Source organism: Oncorhynchus tshawytscha, linkage group LG16, assembly GCF_018296145.1.
Source record: "Oncorhynchus tshawytscha isolate Ot180627B linkage group LG16, Otsh_v2.0, whole genome shotgun sequence".
Lineage (NCBI taxonomy): Eukaryota > Metazoa > Chordata > Actinopteri > Salmoniformes > Salmonidae > Oncorhynchus > Oncorhynchus tshawytscha.
This window is the reverse complement of record NC_056444.1, coordinates 78,815,824-78,833,210: the sequence shown is the minus strand read 5'-3', so window position 1 is coordinate 78,833,210 and position 17,387 is coordinate 78,815,824. Positions and strand designations below refer to the sequence as shown.

The window sequence follows — 17,387 nt, the reverse complement described above, 5'->3', positions numbered from 1 at the left end:
CTGTTTTAAAAAGTCATTTTCTTGCAATTCTATACATTTTGCCATGTCTAATGTGTATTCATGTTATCTTTGAGTGTCTCATATATTACAACAAAATCTATGGGCTACAAAACCTAGCAAAAAATTTTTGCTGACATGGCTAGTTGATCTGGACATTTCTGACAAGTTATAAATTGCTCTCTAAGTTATGCAATGCCTGAAAAAAAATCACCTTTATTTAACCAGGTAGGTCAGTTGAGAACAAGTTCTCATTTACAACTGCGACCTGGCCAAGATTTTATTTTTACCTTTATTTTACTAGGCAAGTCAGTTAAGAACAAATTCTTATTTTCAATGACGGCCTAGGAACAGTGGGTTAACTGCCTGTTCAGGGGCAGAACGACAGATTTTGTACCTTGTCAGCTCGGGGATTTGAACTTGCAACCTTTCGGGTTACTAGTCCAATGCTCTAACCACTAGGCTACGCTGCCGGGTAAAGCAAAGCAGTGCGACACAAACAACACAAGTAAACATGGAATAAACAGTCAATAATACAATAGAAAAAATAAAGCCTATATACAGTGAGTGCAAATGGCGTGAGGAGATAAGGCAATAAATAGGCCATAGTAGCGAAGTAATAACAATTTAGTAAATTAACACTGGAGTGATAGATGTGCAGATGATGATGTGCAAGTAGAGATGACAGGAAAACTACCCAATTTCGAAATGGCACCTTCGGAATTCTGATCGGTTTTAAGTAATAACTCGAAAAAATTAAAAGCGCGGTGTCACTTTGCTTTGGGAGTTTTGATGCGTATACTAATGCAAAGCCATATGTTAGATGTTGTAACAGTTATGCTACTTAATGTTACACTTTAAGCCTGTGTCTAGCTAAAACAACGCTGACTTTCCTCTTGGTGTTTGTCTTTTAACATGTATGTAGATGGGCTAGCATAATGAAGGTACAACAATGTAATTTAGATAAGCTACATTTTGTCTTGGCTATACAAACCGCTGGACAGCGCATGCAGTTAAAGGACGTGAAGCGTCGTGTCCTTTAGGGCTAGCACTAACTAACATAAAACTTTAGCTAACAGTTCATTTCGAACATCATATTTCAAAATACGATATTACACATATTTAATTATTATTGAATACACTTTTCCTAAACATGTAACAGAGCAGTTTTACCTGTTAGATTAACTCGGACTAGTTTACACTTCAGTTAATCGGTGCTATCTGGGATCCTTGGGACGTCCCTAACCCTTAAAGCTGCAGTATGTACCTTTTGGGCGACCAGACCAAATTTGCATAGAAATTAGTTATAGATCTGTCATTCTCATTTAAAGCATGTCTAAGAAGCGGTAGATCTGTTATACATTATGATCACCATTTCTATGCTTCCCTTTAAGTACATGTTTTGCATCTTATTTTCATTTTCACAAATTACAACAAAAAAAAACGACTGAAGCAGATAGCAGAGGCATATTCACACTGGAAGATTTGCATTTGTGGCACAGACAAGGCCACCATGCAAGATTAGATTCGTTTTAGGTCTTACACAAGAAGATAACATAACGTCAAGACCCCACCCAGAGCTGGCCTCTCTCAGCCTGTGGATCTCCTCTTCTATCCTGGCTCTTCTCCTGCACCTCCCTTAGATTCCTGACCTCCAGATGAACTATCAACTCAGCCTTCAATACAAAGAAACACACAGAAAACTGAGATGACCAAGGTTAAATCAGCTCCTCATTTTAAAATATTTGTTTTCTTTACAATTTTGGCTTTTCATTTGTTTTTTTTCTTTCATTTCACAGGTTTTTATATTTAATTCTAGATGTGTGTTGTGGTCTGTTGGTTCTGGTATCAGTTTTAGTTTGAACAGTCTAATTCTCGATCTCTTGGTTCTGGTATCAGTTTTACTTTGAACAGTCTTCTAACCTGAAGTTTCTACTTTCTTTTTTGTTTCTTTTCAAGTTTAGTTTTAGATTCAATTTTACTCAACCATGAGTGTTTTAAGGCAGAGGGATAGATGACACTGTTAAAGTTAGAGCACTGCTGGGTTAATCAGTATATGGCTGTATACCCATTAAACCTTATCAATTGAACAAAGGTCACAACTTGTTGTTCAGTACACGTATGAGTGCATGATTATTTTACACGCTCATAGCACTCAAATATACATTGAGTGTACAGAACAATCTCAATTCGTCAGTGCATGGACTCTACAAGGTGTCAAAAGCGTTCCACAGGGTTGCTGGCCCATGTTGACTCCAATACTTCCCACAGTTGTGTCAAGTTGGCTGGATGTCCTTTGGGTGGTGGACCATTTTTGATATACAGGGAAACAATTGTGTAAAAAACCCAGCAGCGTTGCAGTTCTTGACACAAAACAGTACGCCTGACACCTACCATACCCCGTTCAAAGGCACTTAAACCTGGTCATTCAGTTGAAAAATATTTCTTAAACAGCAGCTAATGGAACAAAACGAGGATAAACATTCTTGAATTTGTCCAATAGAAACTTGTTTGCAGTTGTTTGGACTATTGATTACACCCTAGATCAGCTAGATGCAGGCAGAGTGCGCAAGGTGGTATTGAATGAGTCACTGTCACCTTGATTTCTCGACTTGTGCACCTACTTTGTAACTTTCATTCGTAGGCTAGGTTGTAGCAATCTCATGATGGGTATAGGGGAAATGAGAGTTATGTAGTAGCCTAAACCTAGCCCGTTACATTGAGCTGGGTGAATGGAATATGAATGACAGTCATCAATATGCTGTAATATAAATAAGGCTATACTCATTCAAATAAATCATCCTCCCTAATCTTAAATGGCACTGACCGCCACTGCCCGCCACTGCCTTCCATCCTTCCTTGGAGGTCCTTCCACAGGTAAAACTCATGTGGAGCCAATTCACCTGTCCAATCAGTGAGTCTTCAAGGAAGGATGCACTTTTTAAAGGAATGTCAATATAATCCTTCTCGTTTGGAATCTCTAAAGATATTAAGAATCGTTTTGGAATTTAGTCAATAATACACATGTGAAATATCAGGAGGTTCATTATACAGATTAACTAAACAGACCTACTCACACCCTTGCAGTTTTCACATTTTGCTTTATTCAATAGCATTTTTACAATGTAGTTAATGTCATTGGGACACTTGAACATAAGAAAGTTAGCTGGCTTAATTGTATTGCAGATCCTCTATTTCTTAATCCCAAGAGGGGACATTGGATCAGTCACCAGAAATACACTTACAGCAACAATAGGCTGAGCACTGATGGCTGGTGAAATAAGCATAACCCTTGATTTACAGAGAAACATATTGATTCAATAGAAGAGACTAAACCCATGGAATCAAAAACATCAAGACAATGAATAATGGCATTGAATAATGTGCATCAAACAATACCTACAAAATACAAAGGAACTGTACAACACAAATAACTATACAATCAAGGTGGAAAATCTGTCTGTGTCCTTGAGCAAGGCACTTAACCCTCGTTTGCTCCAGGGGCAGAGTACTAATATGGCTGCCCCTGTAAAACAACATATTTCACAGCACGTATCCCAGTGTGACAATAAAATATATATTTTAGGAGGATCGTAAGAACAGAACTGTAAACAAAACATTTGTCCCATTGCTTTGCTTCAGAGCTCCCCAGTGTTGCAGCGATCTAAGGTAATGCATCTCAGTGCAAGGAGTCACTACAGTCCCTGGTTCTAATCCAGGCTGTATCACATCCGGCCGTGATTGTGCACCGCCCTATGGGACTCCCAATTGGCCCAGTGTCGTCTGGTGTAGGCCATCATTGTAAATAAGAATTTGTTCTTAAACTGACTTGCCTAGTTAAATTAGTTTAACAAAATAAATGGGTCACACTGAACATAGCCTACACTGCACCATTGCCTCTTGATGTTTACTCTGTGGGATTATACAAATCCATGGTAACTCAACAACTGGAGTCCATTTTTCCCCCATACCAGTGTCCAGGAAATCTCATCCGTATGTCCTTTACACAGTTTGTATCAACAGAATCTACAGTACATCACAAGTTCCATAAGGTCCATGGAGATGTTGTGATCTGTAGACTTCCTCAGTTCAAGGGCATTTGCTCAATGTATCTGGCACCAGCATCCAAAGACCAGGTGGAGTGTCTTACAAAATCGCATTTGTGTTTTATTCCAATTACCGTCAACTGACTTGGACTGACCATTTGAAATCATGGACCTGACCTTTCCCAGAACAGAACAGACCTGGCTCCTACTAAGGTGTCCATCTTCATCCCCAGTATTGGAAGACATGCTGTCTATCAAGGTCATGACCTTTTTAATCTTTACACCACAAAACAAATGTGCCAGCCTCCAACTTTTATTTCAAAATGGAGTCTAGATCACATTCACCATGTAGTGGACAGAAATTGGGCCCTACTGCCTAGTCTAGTTTTCAAGCCAATGAACCACACATTAGACTGGATTGTTCTGATGAATGTTCTGGAGACTTGAATCTGTATAATATTCATAAGACACATTTTAGCTCAAATCTGGCTGAAATTCATGAACAAGTATACTGTACCATTCTGATGTTATAGCCTACCTTACCTGTTCTTGTTCCCACAAACAGCATTGACGTTCCCTCTCTGTCTGATACCTAGTCAAATGAAACCTCAACTCAATAAAACTTTAAAAAGTGCAACCCTTGAGGTAATAGACATTCCTGTCAGCCATCTCCTTACCACATTGAGTATGATAGAAAATACTGCTGTATTAAGTAGGTATTGTGGGATTATTCATTCACATACCTCTGTAGAGCTTTGTGTCTCTGGAAAAGTCCTCTCTGGAAAAGTACAAGAATCAACATTGAGACAGAATCTAATTTGGAACTCGATAACATACTGTTTGACAGGGGTGTTGTCATGATATTCAGAACATTATTGTGCATTTCATTTTATTAATCTTGCACTGGTACTTCCTGTATGTAGCTCCATTCTTGTGTATTTTATTTGAATCATCGCATTACTATTTTGTATTTATTTTTTTAACTGCATCGTTTGGAAGGGCTCGTAAGCAAGCGGCAAAGTCTACACCCGTTGTATTCGGCAAATAAAATGTGATTTGATTCAGTGTTAGATGTTTCTCACTTGTTCATCTGGGCAATTAAAACAAATGAAACTGTATAATTCCCCAAAATATTCTCACCAGATATAGGACCTTTTATTTTTCTTCTAATAGCTACTTCACTGCTATCACAGCTAGTACCAGCACCACCACCACTCCTACTCCTACCACAGCATATATTATTGCTATGGGAGGGGAGGTCTGTGGTCCACATTCTGAGTCGGACCGATGAGTTCCAGGTTTAATTTGCTGAAGCTTCAAGATATCGCATCTATAATATAAGAAATAGACCACTGGTAAATCAACAATTTAGTCATCCAACTTTCATTTTTACATTATGAAAACTGTTTGCATATTGCAGTATATAGTTTATATTTTGAAGGAAAATATCATTATTCATGAGCCACACTTACTGTGTGTGTGGCTGGCAGGATGTTAATGATCCATCTGAATAGGTGTCACCAGTACAGTCAGAACACACAGTATCTGTAGATATTGTTCCTGCACCAACACAGGGTGAAACACATTAAGGATCCTAACTTGATGTGCTTAACTCACGACTGCATAAATCATGTACTGATGCCAATGGAAGATTGCAAGAAGACCAACCTGTGTGACTGATGTATTGACCAGGCAGACAGCTGCTGTGTCTCTGGGCTGCTCTACAACCATCCTTAGTTGGGTCTAGACAGTAGAACCCTTCCAGTGTCCCACAGACAGTATCTAATGAAGGTCTACATGACCGCTTTACCTTCAAACCAAAGCCTGGGTCACAGTTTGTACACAGTATGCATGCTGTAAGACCATTGGGTTCATCAAGGAAAGAGGAGTCGGTACAGGGGACACAGGAAGTACTTGTAAATTCTGTACAGTGTTTATGTACCCGGTTTCCTGTGGGATAGAAGGTCAGTGTCATGGATTGATTGGTATTGGAATGTATTTTCTTCATAATAATCCATATAGTATACAGAGCTGGTCCTTACCTGGTGAACACATAGGACAGCATTCATCACCTGTTCTGTACTCTGCTCTACCACATGCAATAGAGCGCTGAATGGTTAGAAGTGTCAAAATGATAGCTAGGTTCATCTGTAAATAGAGAAAATGAACACATTACCACGGTTGAAAAATAGGGTGTGGGGGGGTCACATTGACAAACGCAGGGTTGAAGAGAGTTTGTGGTTAGGGAAGAGATGTGACAGGAGGAGAGTTCAGATTGACAGTTCCAAATAGAGAGAAAGCATAGTTAACATTTCCATGTTTTGATTAATAAATGTCAGTGAAATTTACTTACTCAGATGGATTTTTTTTTCTTCAAAGAGTAAATATAATCATTTGTTTTTGCAAAGCCAATATTCAAAGAGCAAACAATTTTCAAAACTAGAATTTGACACAGAAAATGTGAATAAACCCAGGATGACTGACAGGGCGCTGAATTGAGCTCCATGCAGCCATCTTGGTAAATATTTAGAAATGATAGAAATGCATGTATTAATGTCTACATTCATTTTTGATAAGTAGCCTATATTCTATTACAGATGCCTAAATGCATACTTATTAATTATTTTATGTTAACAAAAGGTTAAGTTTTTAATTAAACTATTTTTTTGTAGTAATGTTACTGTCCCCACTTCAACAAATAAATACTCAAATACAAGTAATTTCATCCTTGAAACATTTTATTGAATGGAACATTTTCATTCCTATGGAGAACTGCTTCCAATATACAGTGCATTCAGAAAGTATTCAGACCCCTTGACTTTTTCCACATTTTGCTATGTTACAGCCTTATTCTAAAATGTATTCAATTGTTTTTTCCCCTCAATCTACACACAACACCCCATAACGAGACAGCGAACACAGGATTATCAAGTTTTTCAAGTTTAATAATCAAATTTAAAAAATAACAATAAACTGATTACATTCACATAAGTATTCAGACCCTTTACTTAGTACTTTGCTGAAGCACATTTGGTAATGATTGCAACCTTAAATCTTCTTGGGTATGACGTTACAAGCTTGGCATACCTGCATTTGGGGAGTTTCTCACATTCTTCTCTGCAGATCCTCTCAAGCTCTGTCAGGTTGGATGGGGAGTGTCGCTGCACAGCTACTTTCAGGTCTCTCCAGAGATGTTTGATCGGGCTCTGGCTGGGCCACTTAAGGATATTTAGAGACCTGTCCCAAAGTCACTCCTGCATTGTCTTGGCTGTGAGCTTAGGGTCGTTGTTCTGTTGGAAGGTGAACCGTCGCCCCAGTTTGAGGTCCTGAGCAGGTTTTCATCAAGGATCTCTGTATTTCCCCCCGTTCATCTTTCCGTCGATCCTGACTAGTCTCCCAGTCCCTGCCACTGAAAAACATCCCCAGAGCATGATGCTGCCGCCACCATGCGTCACCGTAGGGATGGTGCCGGGTTTCCTCCTGACGTGATGCCTGGCATTCAGGCCAAAGAGTTCAATCTTGGTTTCATCAGACCAGAGAATCTTGTTTCTCATGGTCCGAAAGTCCTTTAGGTGCCTTTTGGAAAACTCGAGACGGGCTGTCATGGGCCTTTTACTGAGGAGTGGCTTCCGTCTGGCCACTCTACCATAAAGGCCTGATTGGTGGAGTGCTGCAGAGGTGGTTTTCCTTCTGGAAGGTTTTCCCATCTCCACAGAGGAACTCTGGAGCTCTGTCAGAGTGACCATCGGATTCTTGGTCACCTCCCTGACCAAGGCCCTTCTCCCCCGATTGCTCCGTTTGACCGGGCGGCTAGCTCTAGGAAGAGTCTTGGTGGTTCCAAACTTCTTCCATTTAAGAATGATGGAGGCCACTGTGTTCTTGGGGACCTTCAATGCTGCAGACATTTTTTGGGACCCTTCCCCAGATCTGTGCCTCGACACAATCCTGTCTTAGAGCTCTATGGACAATTCCCTCAACCTCATGGCTTGGTTTTTGCTCTGACATTCACTGTCAACTGTGGGACCTTATATACACAGGTGTGTGCCTTTCCAAATCATGTCCAATCAATTGAATTTACCACAGGTGTACTCCAATCAAGTTATAAAAACATTTCAAGGATGATCAATGGAAACCAGGATGCACCTGAGCTCAATTTCTAGTCTCATAGCAAAGGATCTGAATACTTATGTAAATAAGGTATATTTTTTCACTTTGTCATTATGGGGTATTATGTGTAGATTGATGAGGAAAAATATTGATTCAATCCATTTTAGAATAAGGCTGTAACGGGGGGAAAAAAATGGCACTGAAGGGGTCTGAAAACTTTCCAAATGCACTGTACATCATTGGTGTACACTCTGAGCATACTATCTGGTTCCATTTACTGCTGTAGCGTGAAATGATGCCAAGCTACTAAGCTTACAAAACCCAAACATTTAACTTACTATCCATATCAAGCTTTGAAACTGAGCCATGGTTCTCCAATGCTCAACATCTCAGTGGAAGAAGGTCCACCACCCTGGAATCTTAGATTTGAACTAAGAACATCCCAGTTGTCGTCAATCCTCATGTAGACCTTGAGTCACACACAAATAAAATTGGAAAAGTTTAATATCATACAATATTAAAATATTTTCCGTACACTATTTAACAAATGTTAAATTAGAACTGATTATTTTTGGTTCAATGGAATTTTATCGCATATGGCAATGACATTTTTCTGGGTTATGTGAACCAACATGTTAAAACCTAAAAATGCTGTTCTCCCATTGCCAAGCAACCAAATGCCTTGTATCACACAGTGATTAGTACAACGGTGGTGTCATGCTGTTAAAAGGGTTGATTTTTTTTACTCACCAATATTTTATTTTACCTTTATTTAACTAGGCAAATCAGTTAAGAACAAATTCTTATTTTCAATGACGACCTAGGAACAGTGGGTTAACTGCCTTGTCCAGGAGCAGAATGACAGATTTTTACCTTGTCAGCTCAGGGATTCAATCTTACAACCTTCCGGTTACTAGTCCAACGCTCTACCCACTAGGCTACTTGCCGCCCCACGGCGTCCAATATAAGGACACAGTGTGGTCAAAGACTTAGTTGTAGTCACAATCTGGTTACCTGTAAGTACAAACAGTTATATTTTGGGGTTATTACATACACTACATTACCAAAAGTATGTGGACACCTGCTCGTTGAACATCTCATTCCAAAATCATGGGTATTAATATGGATACAATGAAATTCTAGACGATTCTGTGCTTCCAACTTTGTAGCAACAGTTTGGGGAAGGCCAATTCCTGTTTGAGCATGACAATGCCCCCAAGCGTGGTCCGTACAGATGTGTTTTGTCGAGTTCGGTGTGGAAGATTTTGACTGGCCTGCAGAGCCCTGACCTCAACCCCTTTCGAACACCTTCGGGATGAAATGGAACACCGACTGCGAGCAAAGCCTAATTGCCCAACCTCACTAATCCTTGTGGCTGAATAGAAGCAAGTCCCCTCAGCAATATTCCAACATCTAGTGGAAAGCCTTCCCAGACAAGTGGATGCTGTTATAGCAGCAAAGGGGGGACCAACTCCATATTAATGCCCATGATTTTGGAATAAGTTGTTCGACGAGCAGTTGTCCACATATTTTTTCCATGTAGAGTATTTCACAGTGGTTTAAATGGTACAATGACTCTCTACAGCAGGGGTTCCCAAACTGTTTGGGGAACAGCTCACGCCCACGTCTATTTCTATGGGCACAAGCACTGTTCATGACACCAACTGTTCACACCACTCTTGTTGGTGGAGTGAATTTAGCAGGTTTAAAGCATATTTCCTGCAATTCTAAACATTTTGTCAAGGAGTGCAGAGAACATGTAGCTGTTTTAAAAAAGGTCATTGTCTTGCAATTCTATACATTTTGCCACATCTAATGTGTATTCATGTCATCTTTGAGTGTCTCAAACACTACAACAAAATCGAAGGGCTACAAAACCTAGCTAAAATGTTTGCTGACATGGCTAGTTCATCTGGACATTTCTGACAAATCACAAATGGTTATGCAAGAGAGAAACTGAAGACGCCCTAGCCAATTTCGAAATGGCACCTTCGGAATTCTGATCGGTTTTAAGTAATAACTCGAACAATTTAAAAGTGAGGTGTCACTTCGTTTGGTTGAGTTTTGATGCGTATACTTAAAAAACCTGTGTCTAGCTAAAACAACGCTGACCAGCCTCTAGGCGTTTGTCTTTTATTGTCTTGGCTGGATAGCGTCGTGTCCTTTAGGGCTAGCACGAACTAACGCAAAATAACACTTTAGCTAACAGTTCATTTCGAATACGAAAATCATATTTAAATCATACTTAAAATACGATATTATACATATTTAATCAATATTGAATACACTTACACACGTAACAGAGCAGTCTTACCTGTTAGATTAACTCGGAGTAGTTTATGAAGGAGATACTTTCCAGCCTTAGTGCTACCCGGGATCCTTGGGACGTCCCTAACCCTTAAAGCTGCAGTATGTATCTTTTGGGCGAACAGACCAAATGTGCATATACATTTTAGTTATGGATCTGCCATTCTCCTTTAAAGCAAGTCTAAGAAGCGGTAGATCTGTTATACAGAGTATGTTCACTGTTTCTATGCTTCTCATGTTTAAATAAATGTTTTACGTCTTTTATTTTCATTTTGGAAATACTACTCCCTTTTCTACTGCCACGCATTCATGTTCTTTGGAACTATTAATCTATCTGTGCTACACCTTCTTTGATAAATGTAGCACACCTACCACCCAAACCCTCTATTCTATCACTTCTCACAGAGATAAACCCAGGTATAAAATAATCCAATTGCCATATGAACTCAGACTAATTTTTGTTTATGAGGGATTTAGCAATAACCATGGAATCTGGGATCCTTGTGACGTCACTACCCTCAACTCAAAGCTTTCATTTTTGTTTCTGAGGGACTTTCCATGGTAAGTACTATCCAGCATTCTGGGGATGTTACTACCCTCAACCCCAATCTTATCTAACCTTAAACCTGCAATAAGTCACTTTTTTTGTGTGACCGGACCAAATTCACATAGAAATTTGAGTTAAGCGGGAGATCTGTTAAACAGTATGTTCACTATTTCTATGCTTCCCTTGTTTAAGTAAATGTTTTGCGTCTTTAACTTTCAGTTTTGAAAATACAATGTTTTCGCTTATGGAGAAGATATTTCATAGCGGTTTACCAGGTGTTCCCAAACTTTTTAACTCTGACCCCCTTTCCAGCATTGTGGAACATCCCGCGCCCCCGTCTATTTCTATGGGCACAAGCTATGTGTTTACATTTGTATTTTTGTCGAGAGCAAAACTTTTTTCTTTTCAATCAAATATAATTGTTTTGAAAGCAAAAACGGGACTTCAAAGTTTTTAAAAAAATGTACAAATGTGCAATCAAATATTTTCTATTAGAGCGCAAAACGTCATTCCCAAAAAATATTCCGTCCAAACTCTACATAGCTAGTAGTTCAGTGATGCAAACTAGTCACCTTTCTGTGAAATTCGCGGTTTTGGTATTCGACTCATTGCCGTTCTTCAAGTTATAACGCGTTAACGTTATTTGCTTACTGGACCCTGCCAATCTGTGTGAAACATTAACTAGCTAACGAAATAACCACTATCTGTTAACTAATGTTTTCCCTCTACAGTATGTGGTTCATTTTCAGAATGAGAGATTTAGGTGAAAATGAGGCGTTGCTTGTTAAACAAGTGGATTCAGGGATCAAGTGTAGCAGGAGCTGGGCCTGGCTTAAACTGGATGCCACTATAGAGGTGAAAGGAACACCACACACTTTCCCTCTCACTTTTTCTGGCACATTGTAGAACAGATGTCCACAGGCAGAAAGTGTACAATGTAATAATGTTCAGTGTAGCCCAAAGATATTGTTTTTGTTGTGTTGAACTTGACAGTAACACTTGTGTGTGAGTGAGGGGGATTATACTTTTTTTAAACTCAGTGGATGTTATTTTTGCACACATATAGCCTTGTGCCGTTGATCAATGTCTATAGTGGCCACTATAATAGAGCAAAAATAGAGTGCCTGTTTATTTCATTATATTTCTACTTTAAAATGTTTTTTTTTCCCCAAGTGCAATATTAGTGTATTGTTTTTTTTCTCAAGACTTGAGGGTCATTTGCAGTAAAGTCTAGGCAACAAATAACATTGGATTGCTTTCGTTACATTTTTTTTTAGCTGTGAGTTAGATTCACATGAACCACTTTTTAATTTACACACACTGATCATATAGATCATATTCTTTGTTGTTTAAATAGTGAAGACCTCCATTTCCCCCTGCATGTTTCAGTGAAACAAAAAATGTTCACATTTTGGGCCCTCAGCAGTTTGCATCCCTGGTAGTTAGTTCCTACGATTCAGTGTCGGTTCATAACATTATACTATATTACATACATACCGCAGAATGATAAATCATGCAATTATTATTCTCAAGCTAACCAAAAGCATTTAGCTATGATCGCCTGTTTTCACCATTTTCAGTTGAATTCATCAAACTTTCTTTCATGCCAACTCATAAGCAGGCCATGTCCTATTTGTTTCATAGTGGATATATAGTCACCTGTATGTACATACAGTACTGTACAATTCTGTGAAACACATCCGTTTCTAAATGTTAAAAGACAAATACTGTGAAGGAACATTTTCTTATTTCACCTTCTCTTATATCCAGAGTGGCAGGTGAAATATTTGCAGTGAGCCTTGCACAAGGTGAACCGTCTCCATGATTTATGCAGGAGTGATGTTACCACTATCTGTTGACCGGGACCCTGAAGGACCTAACAAAGGGTAGTGTACATGACACAGAGTTGTCCCCATTAATCAAAACGGTGTGTTGATGAAATTGAAAGCATATTCTTCGCAATCTTTCAGCAATTAGTTGTTTGAAAAATAAAATGTGCATAATAAGGTATGTGAAATGTTTTCTTATTTAACAAAGCACCCATTAGCCTTCATGGGTTGATACATTTGATCTGAGTTGAAATTACGTTTTAAATTCCATTCTTACATTTCAACAACCCACAACTTGTGTCAACTGATTTCATTTAATATGTTTCAAACAAATTAGTTTTTAGAGTACATTATCATGACCATTCATACAAGAGCACCAAGGTTTCTGCAGTAAGATATGCAAATCTCAATGAATGTCCATCCTATCTGTTTCCTTTCCTAAAGAGACATTTTGCTACATGTAACCACAAAACGTACGGCGATGCTTCAGCAGCTGCATGAAGGCCTTGAAGTCTACATCCTAATTGAGGTCCTGCAGAAGAACCCGAAGGAATGTCTCAATCTCTTTGTGATGACATGGTAATTAACAAATTGGGCTTTTTAATATTCTGATTGTTATTTATGGGGTCCTGGTTTTGGTCAGGTGACCTGTGTATCAGAAATATAGTGAAAGTAATGAACGTCTTGGAATTCAATGTCTAGGTTGATGCACACTACATAATCTCAAACCTGGCCCCAGAGATGAGTGAAAGTGGTTCTCCAAAACAAAAGGAGACGGAAATCTTGGATTTCTTTAAAGATTTCCTCCAAGAACTTGATGGTATGTATTTTTTGCATGTTTGTACTCATCCTTACTGTCTGATTTTGTTACTGTAGTATGTCATGTTTTTCTCTTGAAACTCAAATGAGCTGCACCATAGTAATGATGTCAATGTAACACTTCAAACTGTTAGGTTGTTTTCAGTTTATATTGCACTGACCCCCTATACATTTGTCCCCCCCACAACATATAAATATGCTAAACCAGATGGGAAAGTGAGCCTGCCTGTGGCTGAAGACAGTGGAGAGGAAGAAGACAGTGGAGAGGGAGAAGACAGTGGAGAGGAAGAAGACAGTGGAGAGGAAGAAGACAGTGGAGAGGAAGAAGACAGTGGAGAGGAAGAAGACAGTGGAGAGGAAGAAGACAGTGGAGAGGGAGAAGACAGTGGAGAGGAAGAAGACAGTGGAGAGGAAGAAGACAGTGGAGAGGAAGAAGACAGTGGAGAGGAAGAAGACAGTGGAGAACCACTTTCTGTTCCCAGTGTAATGCAGTGGCTGACAGGGCAGCCACACACACCTGCTTGTCTCAGAGAGAAAAGTTAAAGATGGTGATCATTTTTGACCACTCATGTCTAGAACGCATGCCTAACTACACTGTTTGTTACCCTGTTAGTGCATACACCAAAACGATAACATTTCCCACAGCCCATCTGAGAGATTACGATGCATTTAAATCAAACATTGAAACAGCAATCAAATACAGTGCAAGGTTTGATAGAGTTTAGCTGAAAGACTATTCAATTTAACTGACTGATAAACCACATACAGTACATTATGTTCCTGTGTAAAGAAGCAGTCAAATCTTTTTTGCTTTATTTTGGGGTTAATGCTTAAATGTACGCCCATGACAACTGTGATTTAGAAAATATTTTTCATTAACCTCTTACTACTCAGCATTCATAGAAGTATGGTAGACTGCAGCGATAGCTCAGAGGTCTAAACGTTGGATGTCTGGATGAATGGACTATTGGAAATAGTCAGAGGGACTGATGTAGTATTTTGGCTTTTGTAAAGTTTTTGCATTATGTTTTATACACTGGTCTTAGACTATACCTTCAAACACCAAAACCTTAGGTGGCTCCATTGCTAGTAAAGAGTGTTACACTGTATCAACAAAATGTGTTTTTGTATCATCGTAGTCCATGGGAATTATGTAAATGAAATGACATACAATATACTAGTTTTCTGGCCAACATAGTGTTCCAGATGTACTGTAACTACTTTAGGGTATCATCGGTTCTCTCCCCTTTAATATGTGATTCTTTCTGTTTTTATTCTTTATTTTGTTTAACAAGAGCCTTGAAGCTGTTCTGTATACAGTAGACCGATGGGGGCCAAAGACTCCATTTTAGTATAGTGTTCACCAAGTGGTATAGAATACAAGTATATAAACTTTATCCAAACGCAATGTAATAGACCAATTTATCTCCGGGCTTAAAGCTAGCATTATTTACAAGCAAAGGTGCTTGGTCTGACTTTGTTATTCATTTGTAGTACTGTATCCTGTAACCAAACGAGTCACTGCTTATTCAGTGGTCTCCAACTTCACCTCTGGAGCTCAGAAATGATGAATATAACAGTGAGAGACAGTGCCACTCTGTTAGAAGTACAATAATACTTCACAAGTCCTTTTGATTACCCAAGGTTCATTTGTACGCAGCGAGGGATGGAAGGTTTTATTAAAATGTAAATTTAAGGGATTTTTCAGTTGCTCATTGTTATATTTTGACATGACAAAGTTCTGTATTTGTGGATCTACTGTATTGGTGTTTACATAATGTACATAACCACCGTTCGCTGAGCTCCGTGTCACTGCCTGCTTTTGATTTTCATGTTAAGAGACTGGATGTCATGTACACTAACTGTAAAGGTGACAGCTCCATAAATGATATGGGGAGAGAAAGTCACCTCAGGAGCCACATGACACCTATGGATTCTTGGACTCCTCTGTAACTGGATAGTGTTTTATAGATCACTGCATTATTAGAACGTTCTATAGATTCACCTCTGAACTTGGAAACTGTTGGCTGTATGTCCAATGGTAGTGCTGTGAACATGTTACAATTATTCACATGTGATTGTTTTGACACTGTTATACTGCTACATAATGTTGATTGTTACATGGTATTTATCAGTTTTATATGTTCAAATGTTGGGTTTGTTTTTAGAGAGAAGTGTTCATTAACAAAGCTGCTTTGTGGAAAATAAATACCATTGGTTTACAATAAGTTTAATTGTTAAAAAAAATGAAAATAAATTACTTTTCATAAAAGCTCTTTTCAACGAATGAAACAGTTTGTTTACATCTCATACCAGTTAAGAGGTGCTGTTTTCTTTTCTAGCAAAAACATACACATTTTTTCCGTTATCAAGAGTGGCACCGGGGCTAAAACAATATCCTACATAGTGTTGGAGGACTGTACCTAAAAAGGCTGGAGACTCATAACTAATCGAAGAGCATGCAAGTATATGTCCTGACCAAAAGATGAGTCAGTGGTAGGGTTCACTTGATGTTCCAGCACAGCAAGATTCTCAGTAGACAGGGGGCATGGGATGTCTGGAACAATGACCCCATTGTCAGTGTTTCCAGATTATCCTCCTGATAAAGCAGGTCCTCCACCTGAATCTGAAATGCTCAAAATAAACTAATCTGTATTAGTGACGATAAGTGTAAAGGAAGATCTTTCAAGCTATTCACATCACAGACTCATACCTCCGCATAGTCCGGCTCAGACACAGGTGTTTGGAGCATTCCAATATGCCACAGCTGATGAGGTGTCAGGTTCGCCTCAGTACTTAAAGGGTGATTATTCCAAATCTCTGAAATTCTGCAGATCTGTCCGTAGACGAGGTAGGAACACATATCCAACACAGAAGAGGAGGATAGAATTCTACAGGTCAAGGTTGCCTTCTTCCTCCAAACTATGCAGCAAGTTGTAGTACTGACTAGTCACAGCACTCCAAATATCTCTCCATAAGAGTTCCACTTTAACAGAGAGAAAAGGTTTTGTGGGGGGGAGGAACCTAATCTCTGGTTGTGTAGGATCTCTGTGTTAGGCTAACAACCATATACATAGAATGAATATAATGGGCTTGGAACCTCTAACCCTGGAAATTCATTCTATTCTATGTAACAACCACTCTGTGACATTAGCAGCCATGGAGATAGAACGTGTGTCATCTCTATGATGGCATCTCTATGATGTCAATTTACCAACATTACGACCAGGAATACGACTTTCCCGAAGTGGATCCTTTGTTCGTACCTCCACCCTGGTCATAGGATCTAATCACAGAGGCCGACCCAAAACAACATGGTCGCCGCAGGAGAGGCAGACAGAGCGGCCTACAGGTCAGACTTAGAAGGCGAGCACACCATCCACCACTTCTGAGCATATTACTCGCCAATGTCCAATCTCTAGACAAGAAGATGGACGAAATTAGGGTACGAGTTGCCTTCCAGAGAGACATCAGAGATTTTAACATCTCTCTGGTAAGAAGAAGGGCGGGGGTGTATGCCTTATGATTAACGACTCATAACAACATACAGGAACTCAAGTCATTTTGTTCAACTGACCTAGAATTCCTTACAATCAAATGCCGACCGCATTATCTCCCAAGAGAATTGTCTTTGATTATAGTCACAGCCGTGTATATCCCCCCCAAGCAGATACCTCGACGGCCCTGAAAGAACTTCCCTGGACTCTATGTAAACTGGAAACCATATATCCTGAA

At 39.3% G+C, this 17,387-nt stretch overlaps 2 protein-coding genes across 4 annotated transcripts in view; one reads left to right on the top strand and one right to left on the bottom strand.

The window, feature by feature from the left end:
- LOC112235190 (tumor necrosis factor receptor superfamily member 14) overlaps window positions 1–17,387 on the bottom strand; it is a 79,587-nt gene that overhangs the window by 7,412 nt on the left and 54,788 nt on the right. The window lies entirely within an intron of this gene.
- LOC112235191 (acidic leucine-rich nuclear phosphoprotein 32 family member A-like) lies at window positions 9,665–15,924 on the top strand. Of its 3 annotated transcripts, XR_006079132.1 has the most exons (5): window positions 9,665–11,859; window positions 12,775–12,890; window positions 13,278–13,412; window positions 13,536–13,653; window positions 13,861–15,924. XR_006079132.1 is itself a non-coding variant. In XM_024403602.2 (4 exons), exons 2-4 carry the CDS (start codon window positions 13,386–13,388, stop codon window positions 14,193–14,195), a joined length of 480 nt encoding a protein of 159 aa, XP_024259370.2. In that variant the 5' UTR covers window positions 11,951–12,890; window positions 13,278–13,385; the 3' UTR covers window positions 14,196–15,924. The 3 variants fall into 3 exon arrangements, 2 of the variants coding, with proteins under 2 accessions (XP_042155655.1, XP_024259370.2); XM_024403602.2 differs by lacking the exon at window positions 9,665–11,859 and having other exon boundaries at window positions 11,951–12,890; XM_042299721.1 differs by lacking the exon at window positions 9,665–11,859 and having other exon boundaries at window positions 11,950–13,412.